Below are 14,656 nucleotides of genomic sequence, written 5' to 3'. Positions count from 1 at the left end.
ATCACTAGAGTGTCTGTTCCGGGAAGGTTGAGACGACACCTGAGCGCTGAGAATAATAAGACCGGAGGCGTTTGTCGAGTCAGATTTCTTTTTCCCTTTTGTTATTTTCTCCAGTTCCCATCTCCCTCCTATTCTCCTTCCCCCTTCTTATTTGTCCCCTTTTCCTCCTATAAGATGGACTTGCCCCAAGAGACTGTGATCCGGATTTTCCTGTTGACTATGATGTTGACCAGAGCAGTCTGTTTCGGTGAGAGTACCATGGAGGTCGAGAAAGGATCTGGAATGGGTTCTGATGACCAGGATGGAGGCGTAAATTTCCAAGAGCGACATAATCTCCGAGTAAAGGCGAGTATCAGAAAACGATCTGGTAGCATTGACAATAGAAGGAATTGTGAAGGATTGTTAGCTGAAGAGAACTGCATCTGTAGGCATTGTGACAATATAGTTGAGGATGGGTGCATCAAGAAATGTCAGTCCAGTTTTAATGTCCACATGGACCGGCATCCATTGAGTGACTATCACTCCTTAGTGGGTAAAGTGTTAAATCAGACAGACTGTTGGGTATGCTCTCAAGTACCTCAAGGTCATAGCAAAACAGGACTAGTACCATTCCCTTTAACTGTAGGAGAGGTACTTGAGCTAAGTGGTGGGAGGCCGGTGGACAAGAGGTTTAATATCTCTAGTCCTCCTAGTTTGAAGCTCCACCAGTATCATGTGGATAGGTCTTTAGTATGCTTTAACATTTCCAATCCCCGAAAGCCGGGAAATTGGGAAGTGTCATGGAGTAATCAAACCATGACATTTTCATATAGAGCCGATAGAATGCCCATAGACACAGAACTTATACGCCAGATAGCCGACCATGGAAAATATTTCCGGTATAGGTACACTCTAGGAAGTAGGACCATGCGAGTTGGATAAGTATCACCAGGATACTGTGCACATATCGTACAACCTGATACGTGTACTAGACAGATGGGAGAGTTAGGGTTAGGAGATTTCACATGGAAAATTTGTAACATGGTAATGTCATACTCCGTCCCATATGTTCTCCCCGATGATGCATATTTCATATGCGGAAGAAAGGCGTATAAGTGGCTTGCCCCAAACTCAGAGGGATTGTGTTACATTGGAAAAGTACTGCCTGAAGTAATGACTGTATCCCATAACAAAATGAAAGACATTCACCGCGGTGCCCAAGCTCCTTATACTCACACTCATTACAAGCACGTCGTTAAACGGCACCTGATAGAGAGGACAGAGCACTCGGCCTCTGATCTGATCCATGAATCCACCGGGATTCAATTCCTACTCGCGTTAGATATCACTCGTACCGCCAGAGGAGTGATAAATTATAAATATATATCTGCGCTAGCGAACTTGTTAGACAATATCACCGAAATGTATGACGACACGTTCAGGTACACTGGGAAAGAGTTACAAGCCTACAAAACAGAGCTGGTTCAGCATAGGATGATTCTCAATTACCTCACAGCAGTGACAGGCGGGTATTGTGTTACCCTAGCAACTCAATATGGAATAAAGTGCTGCACGTACATTACAAACAGCACGGAGGACCCAGCCAAGGTCATAGACCAAAAGATGGATGACATTTTACAATTAAAGTGGGAGTTTCGAAGGAAACACAATCTCACACTCGCTGCTGTGGGTAATGAGCTGACCAGTTGGGTGTCATGGTTGAACCCACGAAATTGGTTCTCTGGTTTAGGAGAATGGACCCAAGGTATTATAACGGACGTAGGAAAATTTCTCTTGTGTATTCTGGGAGTCGTCATATTGGTTGGCCTGATATTTAGATGCGTTCGCACTTTAACGAAGTGTAAAGGTAGTACTAGAGTGATGAGTCTGAGGAGCGAGGACACTGTAATAACAACAACTAATTTGATGTATGACCCAACGATAGAGACAATGTTGTGATGAAAATGTGATTCCACGGTCCGTTTCTTTCACCCGTTTCTCTTTGTTTTCCTCCAAGGTACAAAGACAGCCGCTTGGAAGAAGAATTTGACAACCTCTTTTATACAGACCATTGATGAACTATGCCACAGACCCCCAATATCCCTTGTGACTTTAACTTTTACGATAGCCCAATACTTTAGAGACTGTAACTTTATGGACAATGGAAAAGCTTTTTGCTCGCTATTTATAGCAAAAGCACCGAGAGACATCAGACAACATGTACATCAAGACAAGACATCAGACAAGACCTCAATCGGCAACTGTTTATATAAACTCACATAGTTTACGACTGCATTTATAACGATTGTTTCTTATCTTCATCTCTACAACCTCCAGGTAATGACACACATAGTCGACAGGGAATATAGACACATATATCAGCATTCACATGCTCCCCCGTTTGTTGCAACCAAAAGCCGAAAAGAGCTCGGTAGAGTTTGACAGCCCATCCACAGACCCTTGACACGGGATAAGAAGGATTCAAATGTATACTTTGCAATACCTCGAAGCTTGATTTAAAACACGTACGGCACGATGATACATGACCCCTCAAACATGGATTCATACACACATGCTTCTACTATCTCACTAGGTCATACCTTTTTCCCACCTTCTCCTCTCCTCCCTTTACCCAATCATAAAAAGGTATTTACATGATGACATATATTTTTCTTTTTTTTGAACTGTTTTAGGAAGTGGCAGTTATTGATGACTGCCAAAGGGTGGACTGTCAAAGTCGGAAAAATACCATGCTACACGTTGCCATATATTCACCCCATGCGCTTGCCCGCTGCACGTGCACATTCTCTCCCGTGCGTGCGCATATTCGCAGTTGCGTAATGGAGCTTCTACGGCCGTGCGCATTGGCGCGTGGTATGTGCATTTACGGTAGAGTTTGTGTGCGTCTAGCGGGCGTCTCAATCGTTACATAATAAATTCAAATAGTATGTTTTATAGGTAATGTTCCCCTTAATAATAACTGTAAGTTTGTTTATTGTAACTGGTCCCTGGACAGAGGAATTCCTCTTTGCATGATACGAAGGGTCAGACAGGGTTTGAGCAGTGGTGTTTGGTACCTAACTAAAGAACATTTTATTAGAAACAATCCGGTGCTGGTTAGGTAAAGATTAATTGCTCCTGCGTATAGTTATGTCTATTAGTAGTTTCTGGACATTTACTATATTTGCGGTTCATTATCCATGCGGCGGGAATCCTGAGATTCCCTCCCACCTGAGCAGTTCGATATAGACACAGCCCACCTGTTCAAACTAACCTATGACCTTTTGTTATAATGCGGGGAGACATTCCTGTGTCCAATGAACAATGAGATTATAGGTCCCTTTGTAGTGTACTGTACGCAGTGTATATAAGAACAGCCAGCCTGGCCAGCTCAGTCTTCTCTCCACAACGGTTTTCATCATTGACTAACTAGAGAGCTGGTACCAGGACTGCGCAGCGATCGTTCCCAGTGTGTAAGTTATTCTCTGTAACCAACTTATTCTCTGTTTGTATTTGCCATATTCTCTCTCTGTTACTGTTAAACTGTTGTATATTGTATATGTGTAGTTAATATGTTTAGATATTGATGTTAGCCTGTAGTGTATGAACTGTTAACTGTTTTCCCCTTTTTACATAGCTAGATATTGTTAGTAAAGGTGTTGGAACCTTAGCAAGGTATTGTGTGTTTATTACATTACTGAGGGTATTCGGAGCGTCTCAATCGCTCAAGCGGCTTTTGTATTAACAAGGTTAAGCAGCGTTATATCGCTACAGTATTTCAGTAGTAAGATATACAGTACAAACCCAATCTTTCAGTGTGTTGCATACAAGGTTTACTGAGTGTCATCCCGTGAGCGTCTGCGCCGCTCGTGTTCCCCTCGCGGTCACGAGCGTCCGCTACGCTGGTAGCGTAGCATTACGGTAGTCGGCCGCCTATAGCGTGCTCGACACCAAGCGTTAAGCTGTGAGTGAGCGTGCCGCATGTGCGTCTCGACCACGGCTAAGCGTCTGCTACACTAAGTGCGTACCCTTACGGTACCCCATACGCCAATTGCGTACTGAGTCTCTTACCCACATATAGTGAATGTTATAAGATAAATATTTCGCTTTATCACTAACTAGCAGGAAAATGTAAGAAATAAAGATTCCAAGTAAACTTAGAACTCATAGATCATTTAAATATGACATGGATATGAACTCCTACAGTATGGTTATGAACATCTATAATTTAAGGGTCTGCCAGGATTAACTGTAAAATGTTGTGTGTTGCTAGGGAAACATACAAAGAATTACAGGAAGACCTGCAGCAATTCAAATAATGAACAGGTATGGTCAATGGAAAATACATAACACAGATTTATAAGAAAAAAAATTAGAATTTACTTACCGATAATTCTATTTCTCATAGTCCGTAGTGGATGCTGGGGACTCCGAAAGGACCATGGGGAATAGCGGCTCCGCAGGAGACTGGGCACAAAAGTAAAAGCTTTAGGACTACCTGGTGTGCACTGGCTCCTCCCCCTATGACCCTCCTCCAAGCCTCAGTTAGGATACTGTGCCCGGACGAGCGTACACAATAAGGAAGGATTTTGAATCCCGGGTAAGACTCATACCAGCCACACCAATCACACCGTACAACTTGTGATCTGAACCCAGTTAACAGCATGATAACAGAGGAGCCTCTGAAAAGATGGCTCACAACAATAATAACCCGATTTTTGTAACAATAATTATGTACAAGTATTGCAGACAATCCGCACTTGGGATGGGCGCCCAGCATCCACTACGGACTATGAGAAATAGAATTATCGGTAAGTAAATTCTTATTTTCTCTGACGTCCTAGTGGATGCTGGGGACTCCGAAAGGACCATGGGGATTATACCAAAGCTCCCAAACGGGCGGGAGAGTGCGGATGACTCTGCAGCACCGAATGAGAGAACTCCAGGTCCTCCTCAGCCAGGGTATCAAATTTGTAGAATTTAGCAAACGTGTTTGCCCCTGACCAAGTAGCTGCTCGGCAAAGTTGTAAAGCCGAGACCCCTCGGGCAGCCGCCCAAGATGAGCCCACTTTCCTTGTGGAATGGGCTTTTACAGATTTTGGCTGTGGCAGGCCTGCCACAGAATGTGCAAGCTGAATTGTACTACAAATCCAACGAGCAATAGTCTGCTTAGAAGCAGGAGCACCCAGCTTGTTGGGTGCATACAGGATAAACAGCGAGTCAGATTTTCTGACTCCAGCCGTCCTGGAAACATATATTTTCAGGGCCCTGACTACGTCCAGTAACTTGGAATCCTCCAAGTCCCTAGTAGCCGCAGGCACCACAATAGGCTGGTTTAAGTGAAATGCTGAAAACCACCTTAGGGAGAAATTGAGGACGAGTCCTCAATTCTGCCCTGTCCGTATGAAAAATTAGGTAAGGGCTTTTATAGGATAAAGCCACCAATTCTGAAACACGCCTGGCTGAAGCCAGGGCTAACAGCATTACCACTTTCCATGTGAGATATTTTAAGTCCACAGTGGTGAGTGGTTCAAACCAATGTGATTTTAGGAACCCCAAAACTACATTGAGATCCCAAGGTGCCACTGGAGGCACAAAAGGAGGCTGTATATGCAGTACTCCCTTGACAAACGTCTGAACTTCAGGAACTGAAGCTAGTTCTTTTTGGAAGAATATTGACAGGGCCGAAATTTGAACCTTAATGGACCCTAATTTTAGGCCCATAGACAGTCCTGTTTGCAGGAAATGCAGGAAACGACCCAGTTGAAATTCCTCTGTAGGGGCCTTCCTGGCCTCACACCACGCAACATATTTACGCCAAATACGGTGATAATGTTGCACAGTTACATCCTTCCTGGCTTTGATCAGGGTAGGGATGACTTCATCCGGAATGCCTTTTTCCTTCAGGATCCGGCGTTCAACCGCCATGCCGTCAAACGCAGCCGCGGTAAGTCTTGGAACAGACATGGTCCCTGCTGGAGCAGGTCCTTTCTTAGAGGTAGAGGCCACGGGTCTTCCGTGAGCATCTCTTGAAGTTCCGGGTACCAAGTCCTTCTTGGCCAATCCGGAGCTACGAGTATAGTCCTTACTCCTCTCCTTCTTATGATTCTCAGTACCTTGGGTATGAGAGGCAGAGGAGGGAACACATACACTGACTGGTACACACACGGTGTTACCAGAGCGTCCACAGCTATTGCCTGAGGGTCCCTTGACCTGGCGCAATATCTGTCCAGTTTTTTGTTGAGGCGTGACGCCATCATGTCCACCTTTGGTTTTTCCCAACGGTTCACAATCATGTGGAAGACTTCTGGGTGAAGTCCCCACTCCCCCGGGTGGAGGTCGTGTCTGCTGAGGAAGTCTGCTTCCCAGTTGTCCACTCCCGGAATGAACACTGCTGACAGTGCTATCACATGATTTTCCGCCCAGCGAAGAATCCTTGCAACTTCCGTAATTGCCCTCCTGCTTCTTGTGCCGCCCTGTCTGTTTACGTGGGCGACTCTCGTGATGTTGTCCGACTGGATCAACACTGGCTGACCCTGAAGCAGAGGCCTTGCCTGACTTAGGGCATTGTAAATGGCCCTTAGTTCCAGGATATTTATGTGAAGTGACGTTTCCATGCTTGACCACAAGCCCTGGAAATTTCTTCCCTGTGTGACTGCTCCCCAGCCTCTCAGGCTGGCATCCGTGGTCACCAGGACCCAGTCCTGAATGCCGAATCTGCGGCCCTCTAGAAGATGAGCACTCTGTAACCACCACAGGAGAGACACCCTTGTCCTTGGAGACAGGGTTATCCGCTGATGCATTTGAAGATGCGATCCGGACCATTTGTCCAGCAGATCCCACTGAAAAGTTCTTGCGTGGAATCTGCCGAATGGAATCGCTTCGTAAGAAGCCACCATTTTTCCCAGGACCCTTGTGCATTGATGCACTGACACTTGGCCTGGTTTTAGGAGGTTCCTGACTAGGTCGGATAACTCCCTGGCTTTCTCCTCCGGGAGAAACACCTTTTTCTGTACTGTGTCCAGAATCATCCCTAGGAACAGCAGACGTGTCGTCGGAATCAGCTGCGATTTTGGAATATTTAGAATCCATCCGTGCTGTCGTAGTACTACTTGAGATAGTGCTACTCCGACCTCTAACTGTTCTCTGGACCTTGCCCTTATCAGGAGATCGTCCAAGTAAGGGATAATTAAGACGCCTTTTCTTCGAAGAAGAATCATCATTTCGGCCATTACCTTGGTAAAGACCCGGGGTGCCGTGGACAATCCAAACGGCAGCGTCTGAAACTGATAGTGACAGTTCTGTACCACAAACCTGGGGTACCCTTGGTGAGAAGGGCAAATTGGGACATGGAGGTAAGCATCCTTGATGTCCAGAGACACCATATAGTCCCCTTCTTCCAGGTTCGCTATCACTGCTCTGAGTGATTCCATCTTGAATTTGAACCTTTGTATGTAAGTGTTCAAGGATTTCAGATTTAAAATAGGTCTCACCGAGCCGTCCGGCTTCGGTACCACAAACAGCGTGGAATAATACCCCTTTCCCTGTTATAGGAGGGGTACCTTGATTATCACCTGCTGGGAATACAGCTTGTGAATGGCTTCCAATACTGCCTCCCTGTCGGGGGGAGACGTTGGTAAAGCAGACTTCAGGAACCGGCGAGGGGGAGACGTCTCGAATTCCAATTTGTACCCCTGAGATACTACCTGCAGGATCCAGGGGTCCACTTGCGAGTGAGCCCACTGCGCGCTGAAATTCTTGAGACGGGCCCCCACCGTGCCTGAGTCCGCTTGTAAGGCCCCAGCGTCATGCTGAGGACTTGGCAGAAGCGGGGGAGGGCTTCTGTTCGTGGGAAGAGGCTGTCTGCTGCAGTCTTTTTCCTCTTCCTCTGCCCCGGGGCAGATATGAGTGACCTTTTGCCCGCTTGCCCTTATGGGGACGAAAGGACTGAGCCTGAAAAGACGGTGTCTTTTTCTGCTGAGAGGTGACCTGGGGTAAAAAGGTGGATTTCCCAGCCGTTGCCGTGGCCACCAGGTCCGATAGACCGACCCCAAATAACTCCTCCCCTTTATACGGCAATACTTCCATATGCCGTTTGGAATCCGCATCACCTGACCACTGTCGCGTCCATAACCCTCTTCTGGCAGAAATGGACAGCGCACTTACTCTTGATGCCAGAGTGCAAATATCCCTCTGTGCATCTCGCATATATAGAAATGCATCCTTTAAATGCTCTATAGTCAATAATATATTGTCCCTGTCCAGGGTATCAATATTTTCAGTCAGGGAATCCGACCAAGCCACCCCAGCACTGCACATCCAGGCTGAGGCGATTGCTGGTCGCAGTATAATACCAGTATGTGTGTATATACTTTTTAGGATATTTTCCAGCTTCCTATCAGCTGGTTCCTTGAGGGCGGCCGTATCAGGAGACGGTAACGCCACTTGTTTTGATAAGCGTGTGAGCGCCTTATCTACCCTAGGGGGTGTTTCCCAACGCGCCCTAACCTCTGGCGGGAAAGGGTATAATGCCAATAATTTTTTAGAAATTAGCAGTTTTTTATCGGGGGAAACCCACGCTTCATCACACACCTCATTTAATTCATCTGATTCAGGAAAAACTACGGGTAGTTTTTTCACACCCCACATAATACCCTTTTTTGTGGTACTTGTAGTATCAGAAATGTTCAAAACCTCCTTCATTGCCGTGATCATGTAACGTGTGGCCCTACTGGAAAATACGTTTGTTTCCTCACCGTCGACACTGGAGTCAGTGTCTGTGTCGACCATCTGAGGTAACGGGCGCTTTAGAGCCCCTGACGGTGTTTGAGACGCCTGTACAGGTATTAACTGATTTGCCGGCTGTCTCATGTCGTCAACAGTCTTTTGTAAAGTGCTGACACTATCACGTAATTCCTTCCATAAGACCATCCGTCAGGTGTCGACTCCCTAGGAGGTGACATCACTAATACAGGCAATTGCTCCGCCTCCACACCATTTTCCTCCTCATACATGTCGACACAACGTACCGACACACAGCACACACACAGGGAATGCTCTGATAGAGGACAGGACCCCACTAGCCCTTTGGGGAGACAGAGGGAGAGTTTGCCAGCACACACCAGAGCGCTATATATATACAGGGATAACCTTATATAAGTGTTTCTCCCTGATATAGCTGCTGTATATATTTATCTGCCAAATTAGTGCCCCCCCTCTCTTGTTTTACCCTGTTTCTGTAGTGCAGGACTGCAGGGGAGAGTCAGGGAGCTTTCCTCCAACGGAGCTGTGAGGAAAAAATGGCGCCAGTGTGCTGAGGAGATAGGCTCCGCCCCCTTCTCAGCGGCCTTTCTCCCGCTTTTTTATGGAAAAATTGGCAGGGGTTAAATGCATCCATATAGCCCAGGAGCTATATGTGATGTATTTTTTTGCCATATAAGGTTTTTTTATTGCGTCTCAGGGCGCCCCCCCCCAGCGCCCTGCACCCTCAGTGACCGGAGTGTGAAGTGTGCTGAGAGCAATGGCGCACAGCTGCGGTGCTGTGCGCTACCTTATTGAAGACAGGACGTCTTCTGCCGCCGATTTTCCGGACCTCTTCAGTCTTCTGGCTCTGTAAGGGGGCCGGCGGCGCGGCTCTGGGACCCATCCATGGCTGGGCCTGTGATCGTCCCTCTGGAGCTAATGTCCAGTAGCCTAAGAAGCCCAATCCACTCTGCACGCAGGTGAGTTCGCTTCTTCTCCCCTTAGTCCCTCGGTGCAGTGAGCCTGTTGCCAGCAGGTCTCACTGAAAATAAAAAACCTACTTTAAACTTTTACTCTAAGCAGCTCAGGAGAGCCCCTTAGTATGCACCCTTCTCGTTCGGGCACAAAAATCTAACTGAGGCTTGGAGGAGGGTCATAGGGGGAGGAGCCAGTGCACACCAGGTAGTCCTAAAGCTTTTACTTTTGTGCCCAGTCTCCTGCGGAGCCGCTATTCCCCATGGTCCTTTCGGAGTCCCCAGCATCCACTAGGACGTCAGAGAAAAACGGTTTATAGAACTTTTAGTGAGCTGGGCCAAAGACATCTGTTTCAGAATTGCAAAATTTCTCACAATACAGATGGCACTGTTTTCATGCACAGCATCTGTATGTACAGTATAAACGTTCATCTCTCAGGTAACAAATATTAGAGAATTACCTTGCCATAATACAGTACTCTGCAGATGTCTTTAATGATGTTTGGCATCTCTATAATCTTCTCTCTGCATTCTTCAAACTGCGCGGAAACACTATAACACTTGCATATATGTCCACACACCTGAGGATAGAAGATATGAGTATTTTAAAGAACCACTAAGCCACAATATACAAGTTGGCTTATATATAACGGTCGCTAAAAAACAAACAAACCCTTATATGGGAAGAAATGTTTTAGGATTTTATTACAGCTAAAAGGGTACAGTTTAAAAAGAAGTTTCTCTTTCTGCTACACATAAATAAATGGTAAAATTCCCACTTCATATTCCCATATTATACACTTTCCAGAAAAGCATATTTGTTTTCACGGTCATCTCATTCCCCTGATTTTACACTCACACTACCTGCATTTTATATCAAACGGATGTAGTCAAAATGTCGACACCATAGTGTCGACTTGGACTGAACACCATTATTCACAAGGTCGACTCTGGCCTTAAGATGACATATCCAAGATGTCAACATTATGAATGTCAACAATTTATTTATGATAAAACCCGTAGAAAATAAATATAATACAAGTTGAGTATCCCATATCCAAATATTCCGAAATACGGACTTTTTTGAGTGAGACTGAGATAGTGAAACCTTTGTTTTTTGATGGCTCAATGTACACAAACTTTGTTTAATACTCAAAGTTATTAAAAATATTGTATTAAATGACCTTCAGGCTGTGTGCATACGGTGTATATGAAACATAAATGAATTGTGTGAATGTACACACACTTTGTTTAATGAACAAAGTTATAAAAAATATTGGCTAAAATTACCTTCAGGCTGTGTGTATAAGGTGTATATGTAACATAAATGCGTTCTGTGCTTAGATTTAGGTCCCATCACCATAATATCTCATTATGGTATGCAATTATTCCAAAATACGGAAAAATCCGATATCCAAAATTCCTCTGGTCCCAAGCATTTTGGATAAGGGATACTCAACCTGTATAGTGTAAAAAAAAAATTCAAAAATGTTTTAATCTTTCCAATACTGTAACAGCAGTATGCTGTAGAAAAAGCGCACTCAAGTAGTAAGTTACAGGGAAAAGCTTTGAAGTCACAGGGTGAAGTATAGAAGAGTTTATTGCTTTGATTCCATGATCAATTGAGTATCATATTCATGGAAGTCTGAAAACTAATTAGATAAACAAAAAAATAATAATTTTAATGAAAGGTTACTGTGATATCTATAAAATATTAAAGAGGCTCTGAGGAAATCAGCATTATGTGCAGCTTGCATTATGTCAAAAGATACAGTAACACTAGTAACACTAGAATCATTACTAATAAACTGCATGTTTCTACTGGGAAACAGTACTACTGGAAGCTTGGCTTGTTATCCACAGTATGGTTGCAAAGGGATACGGTCATTAGGTCGACACCACTTAGGTCGACATGCATTAAGTCGACACCACTTAGGTCGACATGCATTAGGTCGACAGTTCAAAAGGTCGACATGAGTTTTCAAAAAATGTTCACGTTTTGGACTTTTTCATACTTTATGATCCACGTGGACTACAATTGGGAAGCGAGCCATGCGAGGGGACATGGTGCACTAATTGGGGTTCCCCGTCACTTTACGAAGAAAACGACACCAAAAAAAGTAAAAAAAAAAATCATGTCGACCTTTTCACCTAGTACATATCAACCTAATGACCTTGTCCACCTAATGCATGTCGACCTAATAACTGCCGACCCAACGACCCATACCCGTTTCAAACAAAGCAGAACAAGTTATTCTGTGACCTCTATACCGTTCTAACATGTTAGAAGTATATTATTATATATGTTTTTCTTTTATTTCAGATTTTGAGATTAGTGCAGTTACAATACCCTTTACCTGCACAGGCATATCATCTGTTTTACTTGATCCAGTCAGCACTGACACACAGCGAGAGAAAGCTTCTTGTAGTACCTGAAATGAAGTACAGAAACTGTTTATGCTGAAATGTAATGTAATATAAGAGAGACTTAACGAGCACATCTATAAAACAGATTGGAAAATGACGTTAACAAGAGTAGGACCTGGGCTTACTCTTATTATTAAGAAAGCTAGAAGAAAACAACCCACCTGAAAGTTACAAGATAATATTCATCACTGTCATTAAAAATAAATGCAACAACAAGATCCACAGATGTGTCTCATACATCTCGCCTCAATATGCCATGCAGCAGGAGATGCCCGAAGTGATTGAGCTGACAGGTCTAGTGCAGCTCTGTTAGCATCGGGCTGTCCTTTCTTACTGAATATGCATCTTATTTGCATCGCTATACGAATAATATGCACAACATGACTGGAATTATCACATTCCCGCTCTCCCTTACGCTGTCTACATAATAGCGCTTACTAACAGCAGCCTTGCTGTAATTTACTGAATAATCTGCACACCCAGACTCTGCTAATCAATGTTTTGCGAATAATATGCATTTTAATGGTAAAAGTTGCACAAAAAATGCTTGGCACTACCAAGTCACCCTACAGCATGTGCACAGAGACTAGATGTGAGTAAACACATCTGTAGCTCTATTTATTGATATTTTAAAGTAAAAATAGGAATTTGATATCTACCGGTAATTCCTTTTCTCGTAGTCCGTAGGGGATACTGGGATGGATTAGTACCATGGGGTATAAATAGGGTCCATTGGAGCCTGGCACTTTAAGAAATGTCCAGTGTGTGCTGGCTCCTCCCCCCTGTGCCCCTCCACCAGACTCAGTCTAGGAAAACTGTGCCCGAGGAGACGGACATACTTTGAGAGAAGGAAAACAAATAACAGCAGCGGTGAGGTAACGAATCAACACACAACAGTAAGACAGGATAGCCGCGCTAACCAGAACAAAGGATAGCCACGCTAACCAAACCAAGAATAGCAACGCTAACTCGAACAGTAATAGGGACAGCAACAGCAGACCCAACCAAGAACTTACAACCAGACAAGCAGGAAACACAAAGCACTGAGGCGGGCACCCAGTATCCCCTACGGAGTATTAGAAAAGGAATTACTGGTAGGGATCAAATTCCTATTTTTTCTAACGTCCTAGGGGACACTGGGATGGATTAGTACCATGGGTGAAGTCCCAAAGCTCCCAGATCGGGTGGTAGAGTGCTGAGACCCTGTAATACCACCTGACCAAACTGAAGGTCATCACCAGCCAACGTATGACCAAACTGAAGGTCATCACCAGCCAACGTATCGAACTTATAGAACTTTACAAACGTGTTCGAACCCGACCAAGTAGCAGCTCGGCACAACTGCAAGGCCAAGACACCACAGGCAGCCGCTCAGGAAGAACCCACTGACCTTGTGGAGTAGGACTGAATAGAACAAGGCAGTGGCAATGCTGCCGAAGAGTAAGCCTGTTGGATAGTCAGACGGATCCAATGAGCAACGGACTGCTTAGAGGCAGGACATCCAATCTTTGTAGCGTCGTAGAGGACAAAAAGCGAGTCAGTCTTTCTGTGACGAGCAGTCCTCTTGACGTAAATCCTCAAAACCCGAACAACATCCAAGGACTTTGGAGCAACGAATGTGTCAGACATTACCGAACCACTATCGGTTGATTAATGTGAAAAGCGGATACCACTTCGGCAAAAACTGTGGGCGAGTCCTGAGCTCCGTCCTATCCTCGTGAAATAGCAGATAAGGGCTCTTACAGGATAAGGCCCCCAATTCCGACACTCGTCTTGCAGAGACTAAAGCCAAATAACATGACAGTCTTCCAAGTAAGATATTTCAAGTCCACCCTGTGCAAAGGTTCAAACCAGTCCGATTGAAGAAAGGTCAGGACCACATTGAGATCCCGCAGAGCCATGGGAGGGACAAAAGGTGGTTGCATGCGAAGAACACCCTTCAAGAATGTCTGTACCTCCGGAAGAACAGCAGATTGATTCTGGAAGAATATGGAGAGGGACGAAACCTGAACCTTGATGGAGCCCAACCGTAGGCCCATATCCACGCCTGATTAAAGGATGAGCAGAAAACAGCCAAGTTGAAAATCCATAGTAGAATATTTTCTACCATGACACCACAAAACATATTTTTCCCAGATGCAGTGGTAATGCTTAGACGTAAAAAACCCTGGAGGTAAGCCCATTCCTAGCTAGAATCTCCCTTTTGAAAAAAGTTGAAAATCCATAGTAGCATATTTTCTACCATCACACCACAAAATATATGTTATGATAAGAAATTACCGTTGCTAACGGTATTTCTCCAAAGTCCACAGGATAACATTTGGATATGATCAAACTACAGCGGATTTGCACCAATCGGTCAAAGCTGTTCGACCTTCCAGCAGGCAACAGGCCCGTCCATATAGCCCCCTGGCTCAGGCAAATCAGTTGTATTCTCAAAGCTCAAGGCAGGAGCATCATAGAGAGCCCTAATCAGGCAAGAAGAACACACATGCACACCCTTCCATACAAGAAGAAAGAGGTCAGTTAGTAAA

General features: G+C 44.8%; 1 protein-coding gene across 8 annotated transcripts in view; it reads right to left on the bottom strand.

The window, feature by feature from the left end:
- Nucleotides 1-14,656, bottom strand: part of DNAJC13 (DnaJ heat shock protein family (Hsp40) member C13) — a 554,470-nt gene that overhangs the window by 73,595 nt on the left and 466,219 nt on the right. For all 8 annotated transcript variants that reach the window (XR_010177689.1, XM_063922373.1, XM_063922368.1 and 5 more), the window contains 2 exons: nt 12,053-12,127; nt 10,157-10,276 (listed from right to left, as the gene is read on the bottom strand). Coding sequence is in view for 7 of the 8 variants with exons in the window: in XM_063922373.1 (XP_063778443.1) it covers nt 10,157-10,276; nt 12,053-12,127 (195 nt within the window). In the remaining variant the exon portion in view is untranslated. The remainder of the gene's footprint in view (nt 1-10,156; nt 10,277-12,052; nt 12,128-14,656) is intronic.

This window comes from Pseudophryne corroboree, chromosome 5 (assembly GCF_028390025.1).
Source record: "Pseudophryne corroboree isolate aPseCor3 chromosome 5, aPseCor3.hap2, whole genome shotgun sequence".
Lineage (NCBI taxonomy): Eukaryota > Metazoa > Chordata > Amphibia > Anura > Myobatrachidae > Pseudophryne > Pseudophryne corroboree.
The sequence above is the reverse complement of the archived record's forward strand: the minus strand, read 5'-3'. Positions and strand labels throughout refer to the sequence as shown.